This window comes from Fistularia commersonii, chromosome 16 (assembly GCF_037954325.1).
Source record: "Fistularia commersonii isolate RoL2024-O1a breed Wild chromosome 16, RoL_Fcom_v1.0, whole genome shotgun sequence".
In the NCBI taxonomy this organism is placed as follows: Eukaryota; Metazoa; Chordata; class Actinopteri; order Syngnathiformes; family Fistulariidae; genus Fistularia; species Fistularia commersonii.
The window spans coordinates 14,276,379-14,293,991 of NC_141299.1; the positions used below are offsets into that span (position 1 = coordinate 14,276,379).

Here is a 17,613-nt window from a genome sequence, read left to right on the forward strand (position 1 = left end):
AAACGTCGTTATTAAAATGTTATTAATAGGCCTTTGGGCGTAAAGTCCTTCTACGGTCGACGCTATCTTTTTCCCTGATTTTAAGAATGTGACGCTTCAGTAATACCTTGGGACGAAATTACTCGAGCGAAATCTCACTTAGACTGAAGGACAAACCGAATAGATTCCGTATCGGTGTGTCTGTCCAGAGCTGCAACTCAAGACCGCTGACGTTTTCTGTCACACCCCGACAATTTTGGTATTATTATTCATCTTGTTACGATGAATCACCATTATTCGTTTTCACTACATATCCTCCCTCTGAGGTACTGTTTGTGTGGTTTGCAATTACAGTAAAAGGGAGACGCCAATCAACAATGTTTAAAGAGCGATCTCTACTCCCATGTTTTGACTCGAGCGTTTGACTAGAAACGTCCTCTGCCTTTTTACCGTTCTGTCCCTGGCTGCCCGCCTCTGTCTGTGTTTCAGAGTCTGATTTACTGCAGCATCGTTTTGCAATTCAAATCCTCTTTGTGCCCCTCTCAAGTTCCGCCAGTGTATTCAGAGGTTGTTGCTTTTTTTTTTTTTTTTCGTCGGCTACGTTTCCTCAACAGCTGTATTTTGGCAACTGGAACCCCCGCCTCAACTACAGTCAGCTGTGCAGCGAAGCTTTATGGAGTGCGGGCGGTGTATAATAAAGAACACCTCTACAAATCTGCTAATTGAGGGTGTTATGGGCTACGATGCTCCTCCCCACCTGGCAGTAACAAATGCACGTGTAACCTAGAAGTGAGAAACAGCATGTGTGATGCAGATATAGTTTTATCATATCATGCTCTTTCAGTAGTGCTTTGTAGCAGCTGCATCTGTGAGCGATGCGCCCGCTGACTCAGGCGACTGCTACAGTCGACCTTGGCCATTCTGTGAATTTCTGATGTCCGGGAAGTGACCCCCCCCCCCCCCCCATCCCAGGGCTGGGGTTTGCACTCCTGTGAGCTGAATCGCCGGAAGAAGACACCAAATCTCTACCAAATCACTTTTTAAGCCATTTTTGTTGCCGTAGTGCTAACCTGGCAAAACAATGAGCAGGTTTGAGAATAACAGGGTGGTCTATCAGTCACTCTGTTGTCTTATGGGAATTATTCTTAGACCCAATGTTTATTCATTGAAATTTTCCCACTGTGGGGCAGATAAAGGCATATTCTATTCTATTCTATTATTTAGTCTTCATGTGAATAATATGATACAAAACTATCAGTGTTTTTCACTTAAGAACAAATTGTTTTTCATGTTTTGGGGGATCTTTAGCTTGTGAAGGGAGGGTGCGCCTCAGTCCTGCAGTGGGTTCATGATCTGTTTGAGGTTAGACTATTAGTTACTAGCGTCAACTAGTTGTAAAGTAAGTGGGTACGGCTAACGTGAGGTCATCCATTTGGAAATACTTTTGACTTAATTGGCTTTGACCGTAATAGATTGTTTACACTGGACATGATCATGTTCAAATTAAATGGTGGTGGACAACAAATACTGATTTAAGGAATTTGCGGTTGGGATATCTCCTACAGTAGGGGACACCCTGGTTATGTGATTTTGGCAAAATGAATGATAAGTTGGAAAATGTAGTATTAAAAACCAAAAAATGGCATTTGCTTGTATATAGGAGGTTAGCTATAATGACTGAACATCGGATTGCAATCTTTAAAAGCGTGCACCACCGGACGTATGAAAGCACACAGATTTTGCACGTTTCAAGCAATGTTATCTTTCAGGTTAGCACGGTTTTGTTGTTTGTTTGTTTTTTTTGCATATATTACAAGCATAGGACTCACTGTACTTGTCTGCACCCTATACAGAAACAATGACAACAGCGAATTGCGAAGCTGCTGTTTCATCAGTTTATCTGATCACCGGCATTCATTGTTTACAGGATACTTTTTTTTTTTTTTGTCATAAGCCTGGAGTTGTGACTCATTTGGAATGTTTGGCTTGTGGGGTCAGTTTGATGCTGGAGACCCGTCGCTGTTCCAGTTCCCATCCTGACTGTCGCGCTTTGGGCTAGGTGCCCAAACTTAGGGTTCATTGCACTTGTGTGTATGTATGTGTGTGTGTGTGTGTATGCACGCGCACGCATGTGTCCGCAGCACAGAGTGGGAAGTATGCCTAATAACACCCTTTGCCTCAGTTACAACAGATAATGCTGAGCTTGGACTTCGGGGGGGCTTTGAATAAATGCAGCCAAAGTGAACGGTAACGCCACTGCTGCGTCGGTAATGTTTTAAAGCTGCAATCCATTAGCTTTCACACATTCAAGAGCATCCAAAGCTCTATCTGTCACATATTTATTCACTGTGTTACATATTTATCTCACGTGTCTAAAATGGGGATGGGAAAAGCGATGAAGCCACTGTAATTGCCTGCTGTTCTGACCATAAGTCAGAGGCACCAGAAAAAACGACTATAGAAACTAGAAGAATTACTTCCATAAAATAATGTGATTTAATTTATATATATATATGCTTTTCTGCATCAACAAAAATACTTTTTTGTTTCAATAGCTTGCCATTCCATCACACTCTTTGTTTCACCCTTCAGAGAGGTGTTACCTTTCTGCAGGAGTCCACATGAATGCAGGATCGGACTGGCAAGGATTCAAGAAGTCCAGTCTAATTTCATATTCTGCAATTTTCTCCATATTATTATTCCTTTTAAAATACTTAAAGGTGTACACTGTCTGAAAGTATGACTCTAAAAGTCCCAGGATGGGGCATCTATGATCTTACATAACATTCACCTGATTCAAAGCGTTCCTATTCCCCCACTGAGTACAGTAATAACACTGTGCACCGTAAAATAGTAAACAGCAATATGTTTGGGCGGGTTTCGTTAGTATCTTGCGACTGGTGTGCTTCCCAATGGAAAGTGCACAATGTTTCTCATTGTGAACGTTATTGAGAACAATGTCAGCGAGAGCAGCAACGTCCGAAGTAAGATCAGCGTCAATATGCTTCATTATGTAACAGCAGCTGCCGCTATGACGTCCACTTACGCTCTAGTGTTCTTACTGAACATTGCATCATCCCTGCTTAGGCTGTGGATCCGTTGCCTGGTAGTGACTTCCGTGCCTCTGGGTGGCAAGCTTCTCCGCCGACCGGTATCTAGCAGACGCCGGTGCCAGAAATCGGTTAACACACACACACACCGAGCAAACCGGCGGTGGTGGCGGCGGCGGAGGGGGGGGGTCTTCGCTCCGCATGTGGCCCCTCCCGTTGACCTCTGACCTCTAATCTGATCCCTCCCCGCATCTGATGAGTCACTTTATCCCTCCCATTTCCATTTTCAAACCAGAGGCGTGGAAAACACGCGCTCGCATATACGCCCAGAGGCAGAGACAGCAGAGCAGCTGCGGCGCCTCAGACATCAGTGTGTGGGGCTTGTTGATGTCAGTACAGGGAGGCTTTCAGTCCAATGGCCTCTTTGCCAGTAGCTTTTGTCTGGTTGGCTCCAGAAGTGACAACAGCTTTTTTTTTTTTTTTTTTTTTCTCTCCTGTTTACTCGGTTTTTCTGTCACCCTCTCTTGCATTTACTAACCCTGCCGCGCACGCACGCACGCGCACGGCTCATATGAAGTTCAGTAGGACAGCGTGGCTCCTCCGAGAGCCAGGAATGCAAGCAGGCTGATGGATTAACGGAAAAAAAAAGAGGGGACAGGACAAACTGCAGCCCTTTGAAGAAGTGCTACTGGCCCAAAAACACAAGTTAGGGATTCCCAGCATTTTAAAAAATAAAAACACAATGTACCAGAGATGTTAAGGATATTAGCAATTCTGCTATAAAAAAAAAAGGAACAAAACAAACACAATAAGGAGGATAACTAGCTTTAAATTACCAGGCACAGGAGCCTGTTACAACTATTTAATTGTCTTTTTTTTTTCTCCCCCAAACATATGCCATTCATTACCCACATCTTGCATATGCGATTATCTGAAACTGAATCTCCACTCACATGTGGGTCACCGTGATGACGTTACCGAGCTGACCTCCGGTTAAGAGTCAAAAACCGCAAACCCGAACACCGTTTGATCGTCAAATGTAATTTACCCCATGACGAGGGACCAGACCTGACTGCGCGCTCTGTTCAGCTGCAGAAAGTTCTGGTTGGACAGCTTTAGATTTACGATCGGCCGGGGCCAGTTGGATAGAGTTCTAAAGTGTTACAGTGCGCTCACGTTTCTTAAACTCCTTCCAATGATGGACTGGGTTTCTCAGTTTTGACCACACTTAGCAGCCAACGGAGGAGTATAGTAACTTTTTGACCCTGGTGATCATCGCGTTCTTGTTGATTAGAAACGTCATCATTTTATCAGCCGTCTGCATTATCAGCGTTGTATAAACTTCCAGAAGCCTCTCATCTGGACACTGACAGGTAAAGGTGTGACATTGATGCCAAACAATCTAATGCCAACCCCTAGATTTAGAATGCTGACGGCTGATACCGCATGGTTTTGTTGTTGACTAACCAAAATCCCACATGTAACAGAAGTACAACTGCAGACTTCAACTAAATACGATTTGTCTTTTAAGGCATTTTTAACTACAAATTGAAATGTTCTATTTCAAGCCGGTTATAATTAACGATTAATTTTTAACATCTTTCAGTAACTGTTTCATTGCCGCCTGTTGTTACCGGAAACTGAACATTATGGTTTAGAGAATGCTCTTGTATTCGAGCTAAAAGCAGGTTTTATATAGTCATTAGTGATAAATATTTTTTTGTGACCTGATTTGAAGTTATCACAGAAAGGTTTAGGAGACTTTGAGTACAATAAAATTAATATTTCCTCTTTCTTTGGCTAATCTCGGGGAAGTGTTTTAAAATCCGACACATCAAAACACAGATCCCCCTTATTTTTTTTTTTGGTTTCTATGTACTTTGGGGGTTTTGTCTTATGATTTCAAAACGTTCAGCCAAAGTACCTTTGTGTAGATTTATCCTGCCGTACTGAAAGACTTCCTGTGATATGATTATGATTTTGAGGTCAGCAAGTTCCTCTTTCACCGGGCTTTACTCAGAATAGATCATTCACTCAGTGCCACAGTTTAGCATTTCCTTCGTGTATAATGGATCCATGCCTGCATAAACGTTCCCCCTCCCTCACCCCAAACGTCCGGCCCCGAGCTGGATGCAAAAAGAAAAGGAAAAAGATGAAGGCTGCTTCGCACAAACGACAAGAGAAAAGCGTAAAGACAAAATGGACCGATGGGGAGTGCCTTAGCTTGATAGAGGAAGAAAACTAACCCCCAAAATGTGGAAAAGTTGAGAACACCTCGAGTTTAAGTCTCTGGCGCTGTGCAAGGGGAGGAAGAAGAAGGGAGGGAGGGAAGGAGGGAGGGAGGGAGGGAGGGAGGCCCCGGTCGATGTGACTCCATCCTTATACGGTCACATGCAGCCCTGGCATGGACATGGAGAGCCCAGTTGGGGAAAACATGCTCATTTAGAGCTTACATAAACACACCAGCAGTCAGTTCTGAGCCTCCTCCCTCCTCCTGCGTGAACCGGGAAGAGGAAGCAAAGGAAAAGAAGAGGAACACTATGGAATTTGAAAGGGAGCGAGTTGATAAATTCCTGAGCATCAAGAGCTCCTGGAATGTCAGGAAACGCAGCGCTGGCAAGTTTGTAAACTGTTCTAGCTGCAGATGTGGGGGAGGGGGAGGAGGGACGGCCGGGTTCGGATGACTGAGATCAGGGACATATTTGGAGAAGCGATTTAAGGAAATCAAGAGTTGCGGAGCAGCCGGCACTTACAATTTCTGGAGACGTCACAACCTGCAGTTACGTGACAAACCAATTGAAACAGTCGTCGGTCACAATTCCAATTCTAGACATCGGAACCGAAGATACTACAAGAAAAGATCAAATAGTAAAAGAGAAGGGGCTTGGTAATGTCTTTAAGATAAATCAAATCTATCAATCCAGGTTTTCACAAAATAAAGCCCTTTCGTATATTTTGGCTTTTTCCCGCTGACAGTTCAGCACTATAATGTTGAGAGAAAACATTGCTGGATTGAAATTGCAAATCAAGTTCATTTTCTCTTAATTCAAAAAGAAAGACTCTATTGGTTTAAATCAAAGTTAAGGAGTACACAAGTGTTTTTTTTTAATCAATGAGAAATGTGTTTATTTTCCCTTTAGGAGACAGCTATGATGTGTGTGCCATTTGCCTGGATGAGTATGAAGACGGAGACAAACTGAGAGTCCTGCCATGTTCTCACGGTGCGTCTGGAAGTTTCTGACGAGATGATCACACAACATTTTTAAACAAAACTGGTTTGATAACTGTATATTGTGCTAATATTTCGGTCCCGTTCTGGAAAACGGGCGCTCAAGTTCGAAAATCTCCACAAACAGGTGGAGTTCTGGATCTGTTTCAGGGACAATTGGCCCTTGCAATTTTCCAAAGCCCAGAAAGGTGTTTGATTCTTATAAAAATAAACTAAATCACTAATCAGTCAATAATTTGTAGTAAAACGGCATTAATATCTCACATTTTAACAGCCAAAGAAATTGAACTTAGCGTCATGTTTGGCGGGGTGAGCTTGAAAACGGTCACAATTGCGAGGCAAAAAACTTGTCTGTTTGACATTGATGCTTCTGTATTCGTTCAATCCAGCGAAGGTCTGATAAGAGGATTGTAAACTTAAACGAACTGTTATTTCATCAGGAACAATTTCCTTGTTCACAGCGTATCACAGTAAATGTGTGGATCCCTGGCTTACCAAAACCAAGAAGACTTGCCCAGTGTGCAAGCAGAAAGTTGTCCCCTCACAAGGCGACTCAGACTCGGACTCCGAGGAGGGCGAAAGCGGCCCGGAAGAGAACGAGGTATCGGAGAGCACGCCGTTGCTGCGCTCGCTGGCTTCGACCAGCGCCCATTCCTTTGGCACCATGTCCGGGGCGTCTCGCTCAGACAATGACCAGGAGTCCTCCGAGTACGAGGACGACGAGCTCGACAGCAGCGACAGTGAAGAAGATGTTACCGTGGAGACTGTAGTGGTCCAGATGCAGCAGCCCTGCGAAGGCCACGACCACGACCTCCTCCAAGCTTGACCGAATGGTCTCTGAACTCTTGTCCTCTCCAACCTCACAGCTGGGGCACAAAACACTGCTTACAGTACATTGTAATGTATTCTCCCTACGAGTCCTAATGTTTTTATTTTTTACAAAATGGTGGATTAAGAGCTCTCAGAGTGTGTGAAAGGAAGTCGGTGTGCGATCCTTCGGGTCTGCTTGGTATATTGACACGACCGACACTGAGGTACAGTAGACTTATACTGTATGGGCATCATACACTGCTCAAAAGAAACCTTCAGACACAAGTACTGTATAAATAAACACAACACTTAATGTCTTCAGATCATCATACCCTATTAATGTGGACATTTTTTTTTTTGTACATACATGCTTTACTGTCACATGTTGAACTGCTATGCAGCCTTTTTTTTTTTTTTTGTAAATTTGTACATTCAGCAAGTATAGACACAGCAAACCTGTTTTGCCAATTTCTTCCTGGCCTGATGCATCCAGGAGACAAAAGCACTCATCGTACCATTTTCTGTAACACGAATCTGAAGATTCAAAAGCCCGACCAGTCAGGTGGTTCATTCAGTGTAAAGAACGTGCTTCACATATGGTCCTAAACCTGAGACAATGGTGTCACTGGTTTTTAGCAGCGAGTTCCTTTTGGCTGCTCCACGTCACATAACACAAAAGTACGAGTTGTTAGATCTTGAAATACACAACGTATTGCATCAAATTTTAGTTATGTTCATTGAAAATCCTGTTTTTAAAACATGGGTCTTACATCAAACTGTTGCCTTTTCAGTTCATGTCTTGTCTTTTGTTTTTCCTGCTTGCGTTTTTGAAAATTCATTAAAGGACACCTGACAAGGAAATGTCGATTTTTCCCAATTTGTAACCGTTCTGAAAGTGTAACTGATACATGGATATGTTACCAAGTGCAAATTTGCCTGTTCAGTGATCGTAGGTCCACTTGAATGTTGATACTATTCAGATGTCATTTGAAGACAATGATGAGTTGCCTTCATGTACATGCTACTGTTTTCAAAATGTACACATCATCATAAGAAAGTCAGAAATATATCTCGCTAGATATATTTGGCTTTATCCCAAACAGTTGTTGGGCATTTCCAAGTTTGGCTCACAAAAGCTGAAACAGTAAGTTGCAACAGTTAAACATTTGATTCTTTCAAATTCAAAATGTTTAGTTTGTCATTTTTGCGTCATCTTAACTTGCAGTTAAATGCACATTTGAAACCTTTTGTCTCAAATCAGTCTCTACATTCTGTAGTTATGGATAAGGGAAACAGGCCCCCTGTCTTGAAGTACATTGTGGCGGCGATCGTACACCTGTCAGTATGCAATGTCAGAGTGGAAAAAGCACATCAACCGCTAATCTGGTTGGAATAAATTTATTTGATCTGTCTGTAAACAAGGTGATAAATCAATTTATGGCATTCTTGGTTTATGCATATGAAATTAGATGCATTAAGAGACTGTATCCCAGATGTAAGAAAAGAGTGGCGAGGAAAAGAAACAAATTTCAGCAAAAAGGACTTGATTTTTTTTTTTTTCCTTTTCTTTTTTTTTGGAGCACACATATTCCACAAGGCCTAAACAGTGGAGCTGAAGCTAAAAAGAAAAGTGCCAATGATATTTTCTCCTTAGTGGACAGTGGGTAAAAATCCATCTTACAACAGCAACAGATCTCTCTACATTATGGCACAGGATACACAGGTTCTGCAGATAAATTTCAACAAGACAACCATTAGCATCTTAGCTCCAACCAATCCCATCACCCAATGAGTGTAATTTCTACTTTTGAGTGTTTAGTTGGACATTACAGTTAGCAGTACTGAGCGTGGACAGACCATGTGATACCCCAGCTCAGTTGACAATAGAGTAAAAGGCAATTTATTCCACAGTTTTAAAGTTGTCAACACAGCATGGGTTTGTACAAATGTAATCATTTTCTAGACAAAGGAAAAAAAAAAATGACGTGATATTTCCACCCTTATCTCCCCTGTATTTTCATTTTTAACCATAGTAAGAATCACTGTGTGGTTAAATCTTTCAAAGAAAAGTTACAATTCGTCCTTCATAAATTTAGAGCAACTGTTTGAACACCCGAGCTTTGACTACACTTGGTCCTGTTAGGAAGAAAAAAAAAAAGAAAAAAAGAAAAAAAAAATTCAAACTGGACACATTCCAGACGGTTATCTGCTGGGATAGCTACTGTCCAATAATGGCAGCCTTTCAAAGAAAACAAGTATATTACAGGAGCTGGCAAACAAAACAGTATTAAGTGCCTGAGCAATTGTTACTGTGGAATGTCCATGGGTTTTTATCGTGGAGCCAGAAGGTTGCGATGGTGTGAAGAGAAGAGAGGCTACCAGCATCTGGACGACATCAACACTCAGTAATCGGGTTCATGATCGTTAACTAGCTGATCCCCCCCGCATCCCCAAACACACACACCCACACACACACTACCCCATCAACAAATATGCATTCGGGACAGCAGTGAATTTCAGAGGGGTGAAGGGTCAGGTGACCGGTGACGAAGAGTCTCCTGTGGTGTTTGCAATGAGGCCTGCTTTCAGTAAAAGGATGAGGGAAGGGGGAGAACTTAACATTTTGGCAGGAGGGCAAGAGGGAAACACTGAACAGATATGAATGTGGTCACCCTCCCAGACATGGTGGTGGAGAGAAAAGGAAGACGCGATGAGCTTGTTACGGCTCAGGTGCTCCAAAGGCATCTGCTGCTCAGGGAGGGACTGTGTATTACCGAAGTTTGGAGGGGAACAGGTAACGGGTGCCATAACGGAAGGGGGGGGGGGGGAGGAAAGAAAATACCTACGTCAAATTGATACTATTACTTTTATTGTCCAAGTGTTCAGTCAGAATTTTGCTGGTCTAAGTACAGATTTGTCATAAATTCCTGTTAGCAACATGCTCAGCTTTGCTATGGATCATTTTGTGGTGCTTAGAGGGTAAAAGTACACAGCGCAAGTTCATTGGGGTCGGGAGAAGGGGGGTGACAACGAAAATAAAAAGTAATACCAAATTGGGAGGAGAGGAGAAAAGGCAGAAAAAGAAAACTATCAACTAGGACTGGAAGTGTGAAATGCAACAGGGTGTTAAGGGTGAGCTGCTAGGTGACTGGTTACAGGCTGCTTTAGTATCCAGACTTCCTCAGGTAGTCAGCCATCTGAAATGCTTTCTTGTTGAGCTGCCCTCCATGGACACCTTCCTTCCCCATGACAAAAACCAATGCTGGAGTACAAAGGAAAAAAAATATATAAATGAACAGACATGATAACAGGGCTGGAGAAGATAATACTTTATTGCCACTTGGCTAAATGCGGGATTAACGTGTGGAGGACAGAGTGTTACCCTGTGTTAGAAATGCTGGAATTTTTGTGTAATTGGGACTGTTCTGTGTGGGTAAACATGGGCCTGACTTAATTTGTTGTCTTTTTTTTCCATTATTTTTGAGTTTTTTGTTTTTTATTTTTATTTTCAATAGTTTTTCCTCTTTTTCCCTCAACTACACCATAAGCTTCTTCAAAAAACTAAAACCCTGAATCCCTCAAGTATTTTGCCATCGAGTATGCCTTCTTATTCAATCCTCCTCCATGGACCCCTTCTTTGCCCATTACCAAGACCAAGACTGAAAGAAAGAAGACAGAAAAGGGACACTTAGAGAAGGTGCACAGATCACAAGTGAAAAGAAGAGAACAGCCAAAACTAGCAGGCTGACAGACAAGACAAATATAAAAAGGGACAGAAGTGCAGCGACGGTGGAATTAAAGCAGGTTCACACAAATGCATATTTTAGCTCGAATTGCACCAGTGCAGGACATCGGTGGTGGGCGGTTAATTTTTGGTGAGAAATCCTTACTCAGCAGCACCTAATAGCCGTTTCCCCAAAAATTAAGCACCCAGAACAAAATGACAAACACCACTGAAACTATCCCGAGGTAAACCATCGTCTGGACACGGCTTTGTGGCCTATATACCACTAGGGTACTGCTAGCACTTATTTGTAAAACAAGGCTAGCATCAGAATTGTCAAGTGCTAGGTTAGTTTTATGCAGCGGACATTAGCAATGTTAGCATTGTCTTTGGCGTCTTTCATGAGGAGGGACACCAGCAACATTGTGAGAGTAATTTGATGGAAACTAACCCGTTTTGATTTGCACATTTGTTCAAGCAAAAGGGAAAAAATTCCCATATTCCCTGCACTCAATTTACACATGGCACTGGTGTGAAACAGCCTTTATTCCAGAACATTCAATCTGTGCTGCTGGGGTCGAAAAATCTGAATAACTTAAAACCAGAGTGACATTTGCAGTGCACTAAGGGTAGTTAGTCTGAAACTAGTGATAAGTTTTTTTTGTAATATGGACACCAAAGGGACTGTCCAATTCCCCCGCCTTTAACAGATCACCTCGTGGTGAGATCTGCCTTCTCTTGCCAACAGCTTACTTAAAGGTTGTCTTGGCAGGAGAAGTGCCAAACATCCTTGTGGAAAAAAAAAACCCAACAGAATTATCTCTTTCTAAAGATCAGTCAAAATAACCTGACTTTGTTTAAGCAGTATTATGCAGATACTAGGGTACATTTAGTGTATGAATCCAGTTCTGAACAGAATCCATAACAAAGCCAGGACTACCTTGAATAATCAAGCCAAGGTTTCCTCAATAAGAGGGCACCCTGATTAGCAAAGACAATCCCTGTTCACTTCCACTGCATTAAGGGACACTTCTTTGTATGTTATTACCAAAAAACATGTACACGCAAACAACACGATGATACAGATAAAGATCGTGTTGACATGCCAATACCACATCTAGACTGATTACAGCTTCCCTAACTCCAGCTAAAACTCCCATATATAAATACAGTATACACCGACACTGGAGATAGGCTGATTAAAAAAAAAAAAAAAAAAAATCCACACAATTGATCGCAAAAATTTTCAAAAATGATCTAATTTAATGCGTGTGAAAATACATTTCTCCCATTGTGTTTACCATCTGCAACTTTCACTCTGGTTAAGATGTACATTTGAGTCAGCTACAGTTACAACATAGTTAACATTGGCTAATTCTTAATTTGTCATATTACTGCACATGAGGTCTGTGGTGTCACCAAGTGTATTACTAAGCAGTTATGAGGCTATGCTAATGGTGCTCACACCATTTAAGGGGTCTCGTCATCACTTTCCACCCCACCAGCAGCAAAATAAGGTGTCTGACAACTATTTCTAAGGTAGCACATATACAGGAGCCGCATGCTTGTGGTACCTCTCCTCAATACATTTACAAGCCCTAAAGTGACCAAATACATATTGGACTGGAAACAGGGTGGAAGCTTGTGAGCAGGGGGAGGGAAAGATCCATAATTTGAGGAGCGAGATGTGTTAATCAAAAAGGAAGATGCATGCATTCAGGAAAGTTAGAGAACTCCAGCCAGTAAAGTGAGGCCAGTGTCTGGAGCACAGGAATGTGTTAACATTGGCATATGTAAGCTTTGGAAATGCCTGGGAAAACCAGTAAGCACAGGGCATTGGGGCCCATAAAGGAAAGATGAAACCTGGCACAACTCCATAGCAAGTCTCAATTTACACTTGATTCCTGGTCACCTATCAACATAGGATATCAGAAGAATGAATCACTAAAAAACAGTACCTGTTTTCATATTTTGTACAAGTCTTCACTACTTAATGCCATTGTGGTGGCATTGAAGTTAGCCATTGCAAGAATACAGCACTGAGTTTTTTTTTTATCTTTATGATTTTGATATGATTGAGAAAGACATCAAGCCAAATAACTGATATTTCATTCAAATCTTTACCTCACTGAACTTGCTAAATATTTCAGACTAAAGCACCTATATGTGCTCTAACCTGGAGTAAGGGAACGATGACAGCTATACAGCATACAAATCACATTGCAGTTACAGTGCTGTCTCTGACTGACTAGCAAACACATCTTAAATGACAACCAAAACCATGTGTAATGTACCTGGTGTAAAGTTGTAAGCATAGCCACACAGCTTGCAGTACCAGGAATAATACGAGTTAGCTTTACTTGCAATACGAACTGCCCAAGCACAAACGGACAGCTTCCACAGAAATTGGTCAATGTACTAGGATGGTTCAAAAACAAGTAGGGTTGTGGAAGAGAACTGGTTCAAACTCAATTTGTAGGCACTCAATTTATTTATAAATAAGTTATTCTGACACCAGTTGTTTAGTGTAAATGCGGTTTAACAATACGTCAAAACCTGACTGAGTGACTGATAAGCAGTTTAGAGAAGATTGACAATGGATTCGATGTGAACTTTAAGTGACTGCTTTTCTGTACCTTTAAGATTTTGCTAAGGGCAGACATCTGAAATCAGAGTGATTACCATTATTGGGGTGAATTACGATTCTATAAAGCTGATTTTCAATGTGTGAATTCAATGTGTGGGGGAAACAGAAAAGTCCCCACAAAAATAGATCACTAAAATGTAAGCTGTCTTAAGTCTTACAATCAGCTCTGTCCATAGACTGATATGGCAAAGTTATGACAGCAACTATGTTAAGTCACCACAGGAGTGGAGCCATGAGATCTTCATTACTCAAGGCCTGTTTACATGAACCGATTTTTCTGTGTGGAAACAAACTGATAATCTTTGCAATTTACAATTGGCTAAAATGAAGTTGTTGACCATGAAAAACATTTTAAACAGGATAATTCATAAACATTTTCATACTTTTCACAATCATATATTGAGGAAAGGTGTAATCATCTATTTGACATGCATGGACAGCACAAACATTGAAACGGTAGCTGAACTAAAGGCTCTATTTGAAAGCAATATGTAGTGTCACTATAACACTAAGATATGAGCAGTGAAACACGACTTGAGGCTTACCTTTGCCGGCTCTGCCTACAGAAACGTTGTACGTGGGCTCTCCACCTTGACTCTTTGTCCGGATGTCCATTGTCCAGTCACCATCAATTTGGAGGCTGTCTCTGATTACAGAGCACTTTTTACTGCCTAAGGTCAGCCCACTGGTGAAGAATCCCTCTCGGTCCTTTCCTACTACCACATCAATTTCTTCGGGCTAGAAGGAAACAGTTAAACGTTAAAACCTACCCATCTCTGCATTTCTCTTACCAAACACAGACTCAAGGGGTCAGTGAATGTGAAATATTTAAGGACCCTTTGTTGGCTACAAGTTGCTAATCGATGCTGACCCGTGAGGATCTTTAGTCAGCACTGCACGTGGAGCTAAAATCCAATGAGTGAATATCAATTCTGTTCATTCCTCGTCTAGACTTATTGCACATTTGACCCAAAAATAGCAATGTGTCACAGCTTCCAATGTGAAATATTTCACTGAAATCTACACTGCAGATAACTTGTGATTACTTGTTCAGGAAGCATGGAAGAGTAAATAGTGTGGCAGATTATTTCAATTTAGGAAAAAGCATGTAACAGCTGACAACAATCATCAAGTTCATTTTGAAGATATCAGAATTTGTTAACGCATAACTGAAATTTATGAAAACATCACACCCGTCTTCCTTGAATATACAATGGAGAGCAGCGGCATGAACTTATAACCCACAATCCTTGGGCTGATGATTTTGTAAGAAAGGAAAAGTGTGATTGTAAATTGATCAGAATAATGAGTTTGATACTTACACGGGAAAAATCTGAATACAACCGTACTTTAATTTTGTTTTTAATTTGACAAAGTCACTTACGGCCTATCAAAAGCATTCAATACAAAAACCCCAAAACAGTTTGAAATGTAATAAACGATCTAGTTTAACATTTTTTTTACTCACAGGTAGTGAAAAGAGATTTTCAGTCGTGGGTGAAGAAAAACGTGCAACCCCTGTTTTACAGAACAACTGCCGTCCATTGTACACTCACTGGCAAAATCTAAAATCACAGAGGTCCACTGCAATCGGCTAAAACATTATGCTATAGACAGCTAGTCTCCCACTACTGTTGATAGACGACGCTGTAAACACTTAAATCTGGTAAATAAATAGGAATGTCGATGTCATTCCACGAACGTTATGTGACCCAAACGGCAGAACAAAAGGCGTCGTCCCTCAACTCCAGAAGTGCAGAGTCATAGCAGCAGCTCAGCCTTCGGAAGAGGAAACTACCGAGGAAGGAGCGGCTCGGATCACGTTAGCATTGCGACAGGCTTAATTTAGGGCCTGATGCACAATTTCCATTATCAACCGTGTCCTATTGACACGTAAATTTGCTACCGTCGCACATTATCCGCAAGATTAACCAGCTGTATTCTGCCGACGGTCTAATTCGTATCGATTGCTCTGATCGCCAAAATCTTGCTGAAGAGTAGGCTGCTAAGAGGGTGGTTAACTTTGCAGTGTCTCCCAACACCTATATCATACTAGAAGAATGTATGCTCAGATCGATCTGTTCGGTTTGTGTCGCCGGGGCTTTATATGACGATAGGAATAAACCAAGAAACGTCCGCAGACGTCGATAAATCATCAATATATAACCTGCCTTTATGAAACAATCTCCTCCACATCGATACGCGTCGAAACGGTAGCTTGATGGGATAATCTGGGCTCAAATATTCCAACTATCGACAGGAAATTAATACAAAATGGAGGCGATGAACGAGACGACTGTTGAGCTGACGTTGAAATCGAGACACACGGTTGCAGCAAATGACTCAAGCGTACAAAGAAAGGGCACTCGTTCGGTAGGTCGCTACACCCGTGTGGACTCGAATCGCTGCTTGAAAATGCGGCTTTAGACTGAGCTCCTCGATCACCCTCCGTGAAGCAAATGAATAAAACTGGGAGTGTCCGCCATCTTGGAAGATAAGGGGCGGTAGCGGCGGCGGATTCTCAGAAGACGAATGAGCAAAAAAAAACGCTGCATGTCGGCACGCCGTGGAACTTTGCGCTAGTACAGTTAGCTCGGTGATTTTACCCACATTAGACGCGACCGGCCTGAATGAATTAGCATGAGGGGCTTTAACGTGTATCCCATTCAATAACCGGCAACAAAGATACGAGCGCACACGACCCTTTGTCGACGTTTATTATGAAGTAACGTGGTATCGAACACTAAAAAACGGGAGGTGCAAAATCAAAGAGACGTTTAATACATACCGAAATATGTACGGCTCTCCCAATAGCTCGAACAAGCCAACGCCGTTTGCTAATGTGCTAGCAATGCTAGGTTAGCCTTTTAGCTGGGGTTCGCGGCAAGTTAGCGTTAAGTGTCTAGCCTGGATTAGCTTGGACTTTGGGTCCTCGTTTTTCCTCAACACAATGCAGGTTTAACTTTATTAAAACGTCTAAGGCTCGGATACCGACATCTGAAAATGGATAGAAATAAATAAATAGGTGAATTTAAAAAATAACGTCGCATAGGTGCAAATGCATCAGTGGGAGAACACCGGATACCATGTGTACCACACTACTCGCCCCATCCCCATTCAACAAGGCCTGACTATGCAGACGTTTGAAAAAAGACAAGCAAAACAGAACGTTCGGTCACAGATAACCGCTGGCGCTGTTAAACAGAGAATACTAACCGTTATGCTGGCAAATGTACCGCCGCCAAACGATGCCCAGACGTATTTGGCGTCCGTGTACCCAACAATGGCCGCGTCCTGGCAGCTGCCGTCAGCCATCAGGTTGTCCACGTAGCTTTGCCAGGACATATTTGACAAATTAGTTCTAATATGAAAAGCACGCTGGTCAAAGGATGTCACAGACGTCTCTCGAGCGACGAAGAAAGTTCGCGGAAGCTGTTTTTAACGGTGTTTTAACGGGCCTCCAACTAGCAAAAAAAAACCTCCGGCTCCGTCACGTCCCGGCTTTCTTCTGGTCTAGGCAACGAAGGGAAGCCACTGCAACCAGACAAGCGCTTGGGTGTAGTCCCCACGAAATCACTCCGCGAGGGTCGTGGTTCGTCCTCCTCGTCCATTGCATAATATAGTACGCGGCGGAGCAATACATGGTCGACTGAGGAGGGTGGTAAGCAGATAGCGGCCGGTTTTTCTCCAGTTACCTCTATTTTTTTTATTTATTTTTTTTTACAAAACAATAGTTCCTCACTCACATGATGTACAGGGATTTATTTCACACACACTCTGTTATCCAAAGCAGATATTGGTTGTATTTTCAGACCAGAACCAATCCCATATCAGACGAGTGCACAATATGGAATTTCCAGACCTGTACATCAGCTTCATCCCAGTAGCATATACCCTTCCAGTGTACCTTGCCATTGTACCATATCAAGGTGATTCAATTAAAATGCTTCAACCCAATTGAAAAATATTTTTTTATTTAGAAATTACACCCACAGTCAAGAGTGAAATCCACAGTATGAGACACAGAAGCTGCCTAAATCAAAAGCTTGAAATTATGTTCTCATACGTCACACAAACACACAGATCATATGAACTAACACATTTTACGATTGGTGAAATACAGAATAATCCAAACTATAGAATTAAATTGTGTATAAAAATATATACTATAAAC

General features: G+C 42.0%; 2 protein-coding genes across 3 annotated transcripts in view; one reads left to right on the forward strand and one right to left on the reverse strand.

Annotated features, from left to right (window-relative positions):
- The window catches only part of rnf13 (ring finger protein 13), a 33,392-nt gene extending 25,463 nt beyond the window's left edge, over positions 1-7,929 (forward strand). The window contains exons 9-10 of the mRNA XM_086161620.1: positions 6,170-6,250; positions 6,720-7,929. Of these exons, the coding sequence (XP_086017746.1) occupies positions 6,170-6,250; positions 6,720-7,084 (446 nt within the window). The 3' untranslated portion in view covers positions 7,085-7,929. The remainder of the gene's footprint in view (positions 1-6,169; positions 6,251-6,719) is intronic.
- A 521-nt stretch (positions 7,930-8,450) lies between these two features.
- pfn2b (profilin 2b) lies at positions 8,451-17,019 on the reverse strand. 2 transcript variants are annotated; one of them, XM_086161621.1, is made up of 3 exons: positions 16,656-17,019; positions 13,985-14,177; positions 8,451-10,330 (listed from the first exon to the last, which is right to left on the reverse strand). In XM_086161621.1, exons 1-3 carry the CDS (start codon positions 16,782-16,784, stop codon positions 10,233-10,235), a joined length of 420 nt encoding a protein of 139 aa, XP_086017747.1. In that variant the 5' UTR covers positions 16,785-17,019; the 3' UTR covers positions 8,451-10,232. The 2 variants fall into 2 exon arrangements, with proteins under 2 accessions (XP_086017747.1, XP_086017748.1); XM_086161622.1 differs by having other exon boundaries at positions 9,674-10,727.
- Positions 17,020-17,613: the final 594 nt, after the last annotated feature.

Bases quoted from the DNA above. Each gene is read 5' to 3' on its own strand.
- pfn2b (XM_086161621.1), bottom strand. From the start codon at position 16,784: ATGTCCTGGCAAAGCTACGTGGACAACCTGATGGCTGACGGCAGCTGC. The intron at 14,178-16,655 runs GTTAGTATTCTC...GTTTCCTTCTAG, and splicing joins GTACATTTGCCAGCATAACG to CCCGAAGAAATTGATGTGGT. The intron at 10,331-13,984 runs GTAAGCCTCAAG...TTTGTACTCCAG, and splicing joins TGTAGGCAGAGCCGGCAAAG to CATTGGTTTTTGTCATGGGG.